The 14,886-nt window shown below is 40.1% G+C and overlaps 1 protein-coding gene across 2 annotated transcripts in view; it reads left to right on the forward strand.

Annotated features, from left to right (window-relative positions):
* si:ch211-283g2.1 (sodium- and chloride-dependent GABA transporter 1) overlaps positions 1-14,886 on the forward strand; it is a 94,786-nt gene that overhangs the window by 61,214 nt on the left and 18,686 nt on the right. For both annotated transcript variants that reach the window (XM_043718553.1, XM_043718554.1), the window contains exons 6-9: positions 3,602-3,705; positions 6,734-6,858; positions 8,230-8,342; positions 10,731-10,871. In XM_043718553.1, coding sequence (XP_043574488.1) covers positions 3,602-3,705; positions 6,734-6,858; positions 8,230-8,342; positions 10,731-10,871 — 483 coding nt within the window. The remainder of the gene's footprint in view (positions 1-3,601; positions 3,706-6,733; positions 6,859-8,229; positions 8,343-10,730; positions 10,872-14,886) is intronic.

Genomic DNA, 14,886 nt, shown 5'->3' on the forward strand with positions numbered 1-14,886 from the left:
CTCTCCACTCTGCAGGCTCCCTGCCTCTATTCCTGATGAAGGGCTTTTGCCCGAAACATCGATTTTCCTGCTCCTCGGATGCTGCCTGACCTGCTGTGCTTTTCCAGCACCCCTCTAATCTAACTCTGGTTTCCAGCATCTGCAGTCCTTGTTTTTACCACAATGCCACTGGGGAGGCAACTACAGGATTTTGACTTAGTGACAGTGAAGGAACGATGATATATTTCCAAGTCAGGATGGTGGCTTGGAAAGGAACTTGCAGCTGCTGGTGTTACCATGTATCTGCTGCACTTGTCCTTAAATGGAAGTGGTCATGGACTTTGAAGGTGCTGACTAAGGATTTTGGAGCTCCATATGTGCTTCCGCCTTAGCAGCTTGGAATGATGATCCATTTATACATATTAAAGCATTTTTCCCCATTATTGATAATAATGATGTAAGATTCTTTTAGTCATGCTGAGGGCTGAATGATGATTTAAGGCTCAGTGATCTCCTGCATGATGAAAATGTTCAAAATGGTTTTTAATTTAGAACAAATCTCTGTAGTTGACTCTGATTATTGTGATATAATTACATAACCATGTTACAGATCACATTAGCACAAAGATCTCCATTTGAAAGTATCTTGAGTAACATCTCTATGGGCAAAGAAGTTCCTACTGGGAGGTTCATTTCACTTGCTGTTAAGTATCCAATACCAAATAAAGGTCATCTGCCAAATCACAGGATGTTAAAATTATTTAGTGTTTAATTATAGAAAGATGAGAGCAGTTTTCTCCAACTCAAAACTCCATCTTAACATCAACTCGTTCATGTTCTTAAATCCAAATCTGTCAAAGTATGTGATTTATTTTGTTTTCCTCGCAGCTTAGTCAAGTTACACTTAGTTCCCATTACACATACTGTTCTACCCAATCATTTAGTCAGAATGTGTCCATTTTGTTTTGTTGAGCAATTGCACTGATGCTGTAACAGCCCCGAATAAGAGCTTCTAAACTATATTTGCAATTGTTTCTTTTTGTCAGACTGGCTTATGTCTTGCCAACACACTTGAAAAACAGGTCAGTCCTGCTGATTTCTTTATTAAGCTCCCATAGCATGCTGAAACTGGAAGTTAAAAGTGAAGCCAGAAATGGTTCAGCCATTCTTGCTGCTTCTCCTTTGGCCCTGATTTCCCTGTTCCCACACCACCCTGCTTTCTGCCCCCCTTATCACTCTCCACATCATCCCATTTAGCACCCTACTCTCCACCCTGTTCTCCACTCCATCACCACCCCAATCACACACTTGCCCCTTCACTGACTGTCTCATTTTGCGCTCTCCTCACCTCTAGCTCATCCTATATTGGACACCCCATTTACTTTGATTGCTATATCAGTGATTTAATCATTTTATATCTTTCAAACCTCCATCACGTGAAGCATGCACATTCTCAAATGGCCATTGTGTTGTGATGTTCCCCTCCAGCAGAGTATTTGTACTTGTTGCAGCATTCCTCTGTTACCTCCCATAATACGGGAACTAGATGTAGGTAATGTGATACTGAATGATTTAACATTTGTATGTTACAATTACATATATATATTTATATTACAATCACAGGCACTTCAGTGTCTGGGCTGATATTAAGCTATGTGTTTACAAACAGTAGCACACTTTTATCTGAGTGTCATGCTTCTTGTGGTCTCAGTTAAGATGGATTCTGAGACCTTTGTGGGCTCATTCCTAAGCAAATATACACAAATGATAACATTAGCATCTCTCTTCACTGTGAACTTCACACTAACCATGAAGCATTGCTTGATCATCTAAAATTCCTTACACCAAGCTTCCGAGTCATTATAAAGCTGTAAGAGTCTGAAAGGGTTAATGCTGATCAGTGCATTAAGCATCACTCAATATGATGACATCACACGGACTCTGTCTTTGAATAACTTTGAACATCAAAGGAGTAAGACCTAGCAATGAAGCGTCTCTCATAGTTTGAGTAACAATGACTGTCATGCCAATGTAACTTGTTTTATTTGTTATTTTGCAAAACAAACTACATCTTGTTTAAGACAAAAGTCTCTTCTCATTAGACAACCAAGTGGTATATCCTCTACCACATTAGACTAAGGGGGCTGTATACATCCCTCCTAGAAAAGATGAGGATAGCAACAAATCCGCTGGATGGATCCTACACCATGATGAGCTATGGTGAAATTCCACCAAACTACAGTAACTAGTAGGAGGCCAGCTAGTCCCAGCATTTCCATACCCATCCTCTCAAAGCCCCCAGATTGCACGTGGTCTCAGCTGCTTCTGGGAGCTTTCCAGCTGAACATTCATCCATCCCTTATAAGTCAACCAAAGGCAAGGGAGAGGAGATTTTCCTCAGCTACAGTCCTGACCCGGTCCTGAGTCTAAAACAGGAGCTGGGTGTGTCAGCAATCAGTTCATCAGTAGGGTAGCAGACTGGAGCCAGGCAAGATACATCAAAAGAATTAAAAAAGCTTTAAACTTCACAGCTCACTCCATTGAGACTGTATTTTCTGCACAACTGAGACTACCACCTGGGTCTCACACAATGCAGAGTATATAAAAGGGCAGAGAAAAGGTTCTGTAATTCCACAGGTTTGTCGATCAAGTTGTTTTATTCTGCTGTTCATGAACTTCCAGTAGCAATAGGACACAAAGTGCACATGCTGCTAAAAGATAAGTTTAGTTAAGAAAAGGTATTAAAGGATGTGGGAAAAAGGCAGGTACATGGAGTTAAGCCACAGACCAGCCATGACCTCATTGAATAGTGAAATAGGCTCAAGGGACTGAATGGCTTCTTCCTGTCCCTATGTAAGTGTTTCTCAACAAAACTCTACATCAACAATTCCTTTCCTCTGTATTCTAGTTGGTTACTGTGCACTTAAGGTCTCACAATGGTACATTATATGATTTCAGCTTCCATGTAAGGTTTAAAAGTCTTTATTCATTTTTGTACCATTCAATTTACTTCTCCAATGATTGATTACTACATTTACAGTGTAGTGAGGAATAACCCAATTTTAAATTTTGAAGCAATGTATTCCAGTGTATGAATTTGGGGTAAAGAAAATCTTGCCCTGAACTTGATGTTTATTGTTAAGCCATAATTCTTAATTTGAAATTCTGTTTTTGTGGGTGTTGAGTTATGGAGAGGTTCAAGGTCAAATAACCAACTCAGACTCCTAGCCCAACTCCAACTCAAAGAATATCTATTTAGGCTGGGTGTGGGAGTTCAAACAGTACTTTTAGAATGGCCTCCCAGGTTCTGTGTGTTGAAGACAAAGGGGGAAGCCATGGAGGAGGCAGAGATGGTGATAGGTAGGGAGTGTCTTGACTTTTTTATATTATTGGTAAGTTTTAAAGTGGGTCGTAGAGTCATAGAGATGCACAGCACGGAACCATTTTGGATTTGCAGCTGATTCAAAGTAACTACAAGCAATCCATAATCATTGTATGGCCACAATCAGGGCATAAACTGTCCATCCCTATTACCTCACCAAAATGCTACACTGCTACTGATACTCTTCATATTGCCGCTATTGCTATTTGCTCAATTTGACTGTCTTTGTTTTGTTCTCAGGTATGGGTTTATGCTGCTGTCCAGGTCTTCAATTCCATTGGCATTGGCTTTGGCTCATTAATTTCCATGTCAAGTTACAACAAGTTTGACAACAATATTCTCAGGTATTTTTGCCTTGGAATTTAATTAAATGTTAATGTAGCTTGCCCAATGTAGCTAATCGAGATTGCTGCATTGGCTAACTTTCCTGTTATTAATATAAATGTGTTTTATCAATGATGGACTAGTGGTTGCAGTGGTGGGAGACAAGGAGCTGAATATTCATGGGGATTCTGTCCCTTGTTGGCTGAAATATGCAGAACAGCCATAGAAATGGCATTTAAAAAACACAAATGATTACCAGTTAGAATGAAAATGAGGTGGGTTCTACAAATAGTGTAATCTAACCCACAAGATTGCAATCTAGGTCATGAAGGTGAAATTTTACTCTGGAGTACATCTTCAGAAAACTTTTAACACATGCAATTGCAATGGAGGGGAGGCAATGGCCTAGGGGTATTATTGCTACACTATTAATCCACACACCCAGGTAATTACTGACATCCTGGGTATGATTCCTGCTTAATCAGATGATGGAATTTTAATTCAATAAAAATTGGCAATTACAAAGTCTAATGATGACCATGAAACTATTGTCATTGTCAATTAAAATCCATCTGATTAGCTCGTGTATTTTCGGGAATAAAACTGATATCCTTACCTGGTTTGGCTTACATGTGACTCCAGACCCACAGGGATGTGGTTGACTCTTAACAATGAGGGATGGGCAATAAATGATGGTCTAGCCAGAGGTGTCCACGTCCTGTAAATGAATAAAAGAAAACTGCTGTTGTACAATTTAAACCTTTGGGTAAAGCGTGGAAAAGTGTCAGGAGTTTGTTGACACTTTTCAATGGAGCACAGAGGTATTCAGACAATGCCCCAAGGTGAAACAGGCATCCCAACCATTGATGATCTGCATTCTCATTTTCAGAACAGTACTGCATACAGTTCTGGCCGTTATGGTCTTCAGGAAATATCGAAGTCCCAGAAACAGACCAGTGGATTTTAACAGAGGGTGTATTAGTAAACGCAGTTATAAGGAAACTCTGGCTTTGGAAAGCAGTAAATTGTAGAGCTTATAAATCAATCAGGCATAATTCCTCTGACTGCAGGATAGTTTTAATAGTTTCCAATGCCATATTATTTTTACAAAATGAGAAAACCCTGGTATTAGTCCTTTAATCGTTTACCAATTAATCTTACTCCATGTCCATTCTCACCTTGTCCAGACTCAAAGATCCAATACAAAGCTCCAAACTTTTGTCATGATTCTGATGAGCATCTAAGTCCCACTATTCCACAAGTCATCACTATTTTGAAGGGTGACCAATTTAATCATTGGAATGGTTATTTTGCCTGCCTGTGGTCATGATCTAAGATAGAAGAATCTTACGCTAGGTTTCATTAATGAACAAAACTTATTTATTATAACAAATTTATCCTCTAACATTTAGAAAAATGGATTATTAATTACAAACAAGAAAATTAATATATACCACCTTTAAATCCAAACATACACACATTCAAAAAGGACTGCTGAGACAGTCAAGACATAGTTTGGGTGGAAATATAGACAGAAAGGGACAATGTCTGTGTATCAAACCACAAGGGAAAGTCAGGGCTTAAAATGGGTGGCTACTTTTCCTTTGGCAATACATGATGAGCTGAATGGCCTTTTTCTGTGCAGTAACTTCTCTATGATTCTATGGTTATTGTTCTAATTGTAGTGCTGTGCATGGTCATGGTCTCCATACTTGTCTTAGAGGTGGAGCAGGGGAGGTTCATTAAGTTGATTCCTGTGAAGAGCGGACTTTTCTATATTGACAGGATGAGTGAAAAGGGGCAATACAGTCTGGAGTTTGGATTAAGACATACTTTGATTGAAGCATATAAGAATCTGAAGAGACTTGGCAGAGCAGACACAAATCAGGCTGTTTCCTAGACTGTGGAATTCAGAACACTAAGTCATAGTCTTACAATAAAGGCTTGATAATTTAGGAGTGAGGTGAGGAGAAATGTCTTCACTCAGAGGGCTGTGAATCTTTGGAATTCTCCACCCCAAAAATTTCAAAGTTTCCACTGCTGATCATGCTCAAGGTCGAGATGGACAGATTTTTGGTCTTATTATTTTCCCAATTATTTCATAATCTAAAAAAAAATCACAAAGATAATCAAAGATGAAGAAGACCTTTTGTTTGTTCTTTTATACAAAGTTTCAATATGCCCCACTACATTGTCCAATTGCTTTCTATTTATTTTCAGAGGTGTCGACTAAACTATCTTACCAGGATCTCTATTCTTCATAATTAGTCCTGAATGTGCCATTTTCTAGTTTTTTATCCTGTCCCCTTGTCCTTCAGTCATGTTTTTGCTTGCTCAGTACCCTAAAATCATCTTTTTCTACTTCTTTTTGATGTCTTTTACATATCTTTGATTTGATTTGATTTATTAGTGCCACATGCACCAAAGTACAGTGAGAATTATTGTTTTGCATGCTAACTAGATAGATCAGACCTTACATAAGTACATCAGGGTAGTAGAACAGAATACAGAATGTAGTGTTGTAACTGCAGAGAAAGTGCAGAGAAAGATCAATTTTAATATATGAAAAGTCTGTTCAATTGTCTGGTAACAGTGGGGAAGAAGTTATTCTTGAATCTGTTGGGGTACATATTTTCAAACTTTTGTAACTTGCTGATCTCTATATGAATAATGGAGTAGTGAGACTTATGTTCCAGTACACTTTTCCCAACAGAATCGTGACAGTCTCCTATTTTAATCTAATTCCACGCTAGTAAGCCACTGATGATTCGTTGTGGCTGAGTGTGTTTAACAGAATAGATTTGTATTGAACATTTTTGAATCATTGAACAGAATATGTGTTTGTGAGCCCTGTGCACTCTCCTCACAATAGATGTTCCCTGGGCATTGGGTTAGGAAAATCATTAAATAGAACTTAATCAAAGAGTTAATTATTATAAATTGGAAGCTCATCTGTTTATAAATCATCTCAGCACTTGAATAATTTGTAAACAAGTTACTCACAGCTGTACATTAATATTTGGCAATTATGTTTTAATTTCCTCACAGAGATTCGTTGGCCATCTCATTAACTAATGCAGCCACAAGTATCTTTTCTGGATTTGTCATTTTCTCTGCATTTGGCTACATGTCCCATATGATTAACGTCCCTATTGATGATATTGCTGTGGATGGTAAGTGAGTGCATTGGTGCAAAAAGGTGCTGCAATGATTAAGAATCGGGACTGAATTTTTGGGTAATCTCAGGACCTGAGGTGGACAGATCCCAAAAAAAATCATAATGTCCAGCGTGTCCCAACCCTGTTCCTGATGCTGGCCATTTTTCAAAAATGAGTTCAGGACAAGTAAAGGCGCCTGACCCCATGTGGTGGTTGGCCAATTAGACTCATCAAGAAAAAAACATGAAAGTTGTTGGAAAAGCTCAACAGGTTTGGCAGCATCCATGAAGAGAAGCCAGAGTTAACATTTCAGGTTTTATGACCCTTCCTCAGAACTCATTAAGAGCCTTGTCAAACTTGCAGGGTTTTCCAGTTGACTTCTCCTTTCCAGACATCACAAGGAGCAACTTAGATACCTGGAGGTATACCTTCAACAGCAGGCTAGAGAGCTCTCCATGCTCATTCTCACCACTGTGGTGGGCTGGGTGCCCTCTCTCGGTTTTTCTTTAAACTGAAACTTATAAAAATATTGATGAGTGTGTATTCTCATTGAGGGGGCCTCTCAATTGTACCCTTAGATTCTATGGCTGCTGCTCTGAATCTGGAGAGCCAACTTTGAGAATTAGCCTACTGCCCTTCATTGTACAATATAACCATCTCCATGCCGATAGGCTCGAAATTAGAATGAGTCTCTGTTTAACACCTGGGTGTGGTCGGGATCGGGTGAAAGCAATCCCCCACTCGTGTCTCTCACCTCACGATTGAAACTGTAGGCCCTGAATTTTTGTGACATACTTCAACCTGATTGCAGGACGACACTTACATCAAGTAAACGGGATTCCATCTCCAAATTTTCAGTTACTAAGCTTGTAGCGTTAAGTAATGCTGTACAGATTCATCTGTAAGAGCAGAATATTGGAGGATAGACAGCATTAAAAACAATGCTGTCGGCCTTTCTGACAAAATGCTCAGACCCTTCCAAGATGTTGGGTTTGAATTGAATTGGTTGATCTTGAGAGAAGCAACAGGAGAAATTCAATACAGTTGGCCTTTATGTACCTGAACAAGAGACAGGAAACTCAACTGACTCCTGTCATTGATTCAGAAACCTTTGTATTTATCCGAATTGTGGGTGAAGAGGGGAATGGACCTACCTGAAAAATCTCTCCCCTGTCAAGTGACTTGGCAGCTGGTCCACCTATGATAAATAGCTATTGAAAAGGTATTGAGAAGAAATCAGAGACTTCAATAAAAAAGGAAGAAAGAGCAAAATAAAAATTACAATTATCACATATTTTTGAGGCAAACCATTTATTTCTTTACACTGCTGACATGTAATATTATCACTGCAGCAGGTAACTCTTAAAATTGTTCTTACCCTTGCAGGCCCAGGGTTGGTGTTTGTGGTTTACCCAGAAGCCTTTGTTACGATGCCAGTTTCTCCCCTGTGGGCGGTTCTCTTTTTTGTTATGTTACTGTTTTTGGGTCTTGATAGTGAGGTAAGAGTCATTGTAAACTTTTGGTAATGTTATATTTCAGTGATGGTTGTGGAGGGGTGCTGTGTAGCAGAGAATTGAAAGTTTATATCTGTTTTATTATGCTTTTTACCCAAAGATGCAATGACTGCTTGAAAAAGAAATCTGCACTGTGAACAATTCCAAATCAGTCAAAAGTTCTGAAGAAAATACTTGTAACATTGGCATATAGATGACACCCAAAGTCCCCAGCGTCATACAATTTCATGTAATTTTTAAAAATGCATCCTTACTTTAAGTATATCTAAGTACAGAGTGTTGATTTACTGAAAGAACAACTGTAATTGAGCTAAAAATGAGATTGTGTGGCTCACCTTTGATTGATGGATTGTGTTTTAAATGAGACAGCTCAGCTGGCACAAGCAGTTCACAAAATCAGCTCAAGAGCTGAGACAAATTTATTGAACCGATCATAAAGGAACAAGTAATCTAACATGATGTAATTGAATGTTTACAACAGCATATATTTTAACCAACCCCTCAAGTAACCAAAATAAAATTACAGTATAATCACATACCAGTGATTCTAAGTCTGTCAAATCTTGCGGCCTGTGCTCACCAGGTGTTTGACAAGCAATCACTCAGACTTGAAGGTTCATGCTAGCAGATAGTAACCATCCCTCATGAGTTCAATGAGAATCCCAATACCAGAAGAAAATGTCAACGTATTGCCAACCTCAGCCATACTCTCTTGTGCCACAACTGATGGATGCTTGGACTATTTTTCAATTGAACCGTTAACCCTAATAACACCTGAACCTCTGAATCAGAAGGGTAGAGATTCAGGATCCTTTGTGGAGCATAATCTAAGTTGCCACTTCAGTGCATTAATGGAGGCACTACCACATGGATCAGATGTTAAACGAGTCCCTCACCGTTCTCACGGGTGTCTGCAAAAACAAAATTCCACTGCAACAATTGAAGAAGAGTTGGGAAGCTTGTCTAATGTCTAATGTTTATGACTGTATCAAAATCAATTATTTAGTAGTTTATTTCATTGCTTACTATGAGATCTTGCTGCACACAAATAATCTGCTCTATTATAACGATTAAATTTTAAAAGTACTTCCTCAAAAGTAAAGCAAATTCTAAAGATTCTAAAGTTGTGAAAGATGTGTGGGGTGGCATGGTGGCTCAGTGGTTAGCACTGCTGCCTCACAGCACCAGGGACCTGGGTTTGATTCCCGCCTTGGGTGACCGCCTATGTGGAGTTTGCATGTTCTCCTGCGTCTGTGTGAGTTTCATCCCACAATCCAAAGATGTGCAGACCATATGAGTTGCCCATAGTATCAGGTGCATTAGTTAGGAGTAAATGTAGGGGAATGGGTCTGGGTGGGTTACTCTTCGGAGGGTTGGTGTGGACCTGTTGGGCTGAAGGGCCTGTTTCCAAACTGTAGGGAATCTAATAAGTTCTTTTGGTTTAATTCTAGGAATCAATTTAAATTTTTAAAAATGATTGATCAACACATCGTGATGTTTCAGGAATATTAATCCATATCTTTTGAGATTTTCAAATTGTCTCCTCATTAGATTCCTGCCGAAGGGCCTGTGCCCGAAACGTCGAATCTCCTGTTCCCTGGATGCTGCCTGAACTGCTGTGCTTTTCCAGCACCACTCTAATCCAGAATCTGGTTTCCAGCAGTCCTTGTTATCACCCTCAGATGCTACTTGTGTCAGCCACCAATTTTTAAATCCTCCAAATTTTTAGTAAAAACACAACCAGAATGCATTTTTTCTGTGTTTGCACTTAGTTATATGACTCTTGACTATCCTTGTGTTGCTAATTAAGTCCTATATATAAATTCACAAAATTGCAGTTCTACGTCATAAACTTCTGTCAATTAAGGTGGATTATTTTACCTCAAGTTGTTTATATGTTGTGGCTTGTGATAGAAAAACACCACCTTTAAAAAAAACAGCACAGCAGGAAAGAAAATTACCAGAACTCTGATCGATAGCAGTAAACTGAAATAGCAAACCTAAACTACACAGAGTAGTGACAGTATGTTTTAATAATATACAAATACTGGAACTACACCCCATAGCTAGCTCATCGTGTAAAACAACAAGGGATAGATTATCTTTGTTAACAGGCCGTTTATAAGAAATTGCAGGAATACTGTGTGTGTTTGCAACTTAAACAGTGATTCTGCAACTTTCAATTCTTGGGTATTAGGTTCTTTATTTATCCAATAATTTGAGCAAATTGTATTTAACTAAGTGAGTGACATGTTCAGAATTTTATTTAAGGAACATGTACACATTCCCTAAGAAGGCCCTAAGAAGCTTTATTTAAACTAAATATATGAAATTTCCTCAAATTTGATATTATATTTCTCTCTTGTTTTACAGTTTGCTATGGTTGAAGTGATGGTGACAAGTCTATTGGATGCCTACCAAGATTGGCTACTGAAATATTTGAAAAGGAAAGAGTTTGTGGTTTTGGGTGTCTGTGTTGTAGCCTTTTTGTTAGGAATTCCAAATGTCACACAGGTATGTCTCTCACCAAACATCAATCAAGTATAAAAGTTTAAAATTACATAATGCCTGAATATCAGCTTAGGATAGTTTATTAAAATTGAACTACCATAATAATTCACACATTTTTATTCATATTGTTTCAGCATTTTCCAGTTTGGATCTTTATTTTTAACATAAGTTGGGTAATTAAACAGAACAGTACAGCACAGGAACAGTCCCTTCAGCCCACACCATGTCTGTGCTGACAATGATGCCATTCTAAACTAGTCCTAAATGATTGTGCATGGTCCACATCCCTCTATTCCATGCTTGTTCATGTGTCTGTCTAAATGCCTCTGAAACATTGCTATCGTCTCTCCTTCTACCAACTCCCCTGGTAATATATTCCAGGCACCTACCACCCTCAGTGTTTAAAAAAACTTTCTTCACACATCTCCTTAAACTTCTCCTCTCTCACCTTAACCCTGTGCCTCTATTTACATCCTGGGAAAAAGAAAGCAACTTTCCACCCATCATGCCTCTCATAATTTATATACTTCTATCAGGTCAGCCCTCAGCCTCCAATGCTCTAGTGAAAGCAATCCAAGTTTGTCCAAACTCTCCTTATAGCTAATACACTTGAATCCAGATAACATCCTATTAAATCTTTTTATCACCCTCTCCAAAGCCTCCACATCCTTCCTATAGTGCAGTGACGAGAACTACACACAATGCTCAAAATGTGGCTTAACTAAAGTTTAATATAGCTGCAACATGACTTACCAATTTTTATACTCAGTATCCCAACTGATGAAGGCAAGCATGCCATATGCTTTCTTTACCACCTTATCTACTTGTGTTGTCACTTCCAGGGAGCTATGGACCTGCACCTCAAGGTCCCTCGGTATATCAATGCTCATAAGAGTCCTGCCATTTATTGTATAGCTTCCTCTTGCATTTGACCTCCCAAAATGCATCACTGCATATTTGACCCCTCCACAAATACCCTTTGTCTTCTATGACCAAGCCAATTTTGTATCACTGTGAATTCCATGTGACTTTAACGTCTGGACCAGCCGACCATGTGGGACAATGTCAAATGCTTTATTAGTGTCCATGTAGACAACATCCACTGCCCCACCCTCATCAATCATCTTTGTCACTTCAAAAAAACTCAACCAAGTTTGAGAGACAAGACCTCCTTCTCACAAAGTCACACTGACTATCTCTAATAAATGCATTATTTTCCAAATGCCGGTAAATCTTGTCCCTTGGAATATTCCCAATAGTTTCCCTGTCACTGCTCACCAGCCCATAAAGTGCTAATTATCCCTGTTACCTTTCTTAAGCAAAGGAACAACAATGACAATTCTCCAGTCTTCTGGGAACTCCCCTGTGGCTAAAGAAGAAACAGAGATCTCTGTCAAGGCCCCAGCAATCTCCTCCCTTCTCTCCCTCAAGTGTCCTTGGTTAGATTCAACAGGCCTGGGTGCTTGTCTACCTTAAAGTTTTTCAAGACACCCAACACCTCCTCCATCTTAGTATTGACCTGCCTTCAAATATCAACATACCCCTCCCTAATTTACCATCATTCACTTCCTTCTTCCTGGTAGGAATAGATGTGAAACATTTGTTAAGTACCTCACCAGCTCCATACATAAATTCCCTCCTTTGTCCTTGAGTGGACCTACCGTTTCCTTCCGACCCTCTCATTCCTAATATTTGTATACAATGCCCCCTTACTCCTACTTGCCATGAATATTCCATGGCCCCTTTTCGCCCTCCTAATGCATTGTGGAAGTTCTTTTCTGCTCCCTTCATTTTCCTCAAGGGCTTTGTCTGAGTTTAGGTTCCTAAGCCTTGCATGTGCTTCCTTTTTACATTTTTGACAAGCTTTCAATATTTCATGTCATTCCAGAGTTCTCAAATCTTGCCATCCTTACCTTTCATTTTCATAGGAACATGCTGCACCTAAACCTCTGATCAACGACCTTTAAGAGATTCCTACCCTCAAACATCCACCACTAACCTATATTTCTCCAGTTCCTGCCTAATACTGTTGTAATTAGCCTTTCCCCAATTTAGCATTTTCACCCAAGGACCAGTCTTAGCCTTAACCACAACTCTAGATAAAACTTACCAAATTATGATCATTGCTCCCAAAACGCTCCCCCACTGGAACTTTGATCACCTAGTCAGGCTCTTTCCCAAATACAAGGTGGCGTACAGACCTTTTGCTGAGTTTGAATATCTACATATTGTTTCAAGAAAATTCCGTGATACACCAAACAAATTTTGCACCATCCAAACTCCTGGCACTAAGGGAGTCCCAGTCAATGCTGGGGAAAATCAAATGACCCCACCACAGCAACCTTTGTCATTTTGACATCCATCCATGCTCTGCCCACATATCTGTTCCTTCATTTCCTGTTGGCTTTGGGGAGGCCAATAGTATTACACCATAAGTGATTGCACCTTCCTTCTTGCTGAGCTCTACCCATATGGCCTCACCAGATGAGCCCTTCAAGATGTCTTAGTGTAGCTGTGACCGTCTCCTTAATCAGTATCACAACTCTGCCACCCATTTTACATCCCTCTCTATGACGCCTGAAACATCAAAGTCCCAGAATGTTGAGCTGCCAGTCCCGCCCTTCTCTCAACTAAGTTTCTGTAAATGCTATAACATTACTGTTCCATTTACTAATCCAGGCTCTGAGCTCATCTTCCCTTTATGTTATACTCCTTGCATTAAAATATACTTCGGATCGCCAGACCCACTGTGTTCATTAACCTGGCCCGGCCTGTTCTTCCTTTTAGATTTGATTCCGCCCACTAACCTACTGCTCTGGTTCCCACTCCTCTACCACATGAGTTTAAACTCTCCCCAGTGACACTAGGAAACCTCCCTGCCAGGATGTTGGTGCCCCTTCAGTTTAGGTGAAACCTGTTCTTCCTGTACCTACTCTGGAAGCGATTCCAAAAATCCAGATAGCTGAAGCCCTCCCTTCTATAGCAGCTCTTTCGTCATGCATTCACCTGTGTGGTCTTCCTATTCCTTGCCTCACTGGCACATGGCACAGTGAGTAATCCCAAAATTACAACTTGAGAGATCCTTCTTTCCAACTTCCTACTTAACTCACTGAACTGCCTTTGCAGGACATCCTCTCTTTCTGCCTATGTTGTTGGCACCAATATGGACTACAACCTCTGGCTGCTCACCCTGTCCCTTCAGAATATCCTGTGCCCACTCAAAGACATCCTTGACCTTGGCACCAAGAAGGCAGTACACCAACCCAGAGTCTCGATTGTAGCCACAGAAACACCTATCTGTGCCCCTGACTATGTTGTCCCCTGTCATTACTGCCTGCCAACCTTTCGACTTTCCCTGATGTACAACAATGCCAGTTGTGATGCTATCAATCTAGCTGCTGCTTTCCCCTGAGCAGGCATTCCTCACCCCCAACACAGTCCAAAATTGTGTACTGTTTGAGAGGGGAATGGCTACAGGGTACTCCTGCACTGCCTGCACATGTTTACTCATCTTCCTGGTGGTGTGACCAGCTCACTAAACGTGATATCCATGACATTCTCAGTCTCATCAGTCCATCCACAGCTCCAGAAACCCCACGTGGCAATTCAGGAGGCGTATCTGAACACATCTCCTGCTCACATGGTCACCATGGAGACTGGACTGTCCCTGATATCTCATACATTTGTAGGATAGGTAGTCAATGGAGCTATGATCACCTGCTATTTTGAACTTTATCAATAAAGTCAACCTTATCAGTGACAGACAATAATCCAGCAACTGATCATACAACTTTACCCACTCGTCACCGAATCAGATTTCTCAATCTGACTCTATTTCTACTCAACAACAAACCCACACTCTATCTCAACACCTGGTTTCCCAAGTGCCCATTCCTACTCCATTTTCAGTGTTGTAATACCACGACTGGAGTTCCACCCTGGAATCAGCTCCCATTCATCCCCACATTCACTCTGCTCCCCTCCCCCTCCCGCCCTCTCCCCCCACATTCACTCTGCT

The sequence above is a fragment of the Chiloscyllium plagiosum genome, chromosome 28 (genome assembly GCF_004010195.1).
Source record: "Chiloscyllium plagiosum isolate BGI_BamShark_2017 chromosome 28, ASM401019v2, whole genome shotgun sequence".
NCBI classification, from domain to species: Eukaryota; Metazoa; Chordata; class Chondrichthyes; order Orectolobiformes; family Hemiscylliidae; genus Chiloscyllium; species Chiloscyllium plagiosum.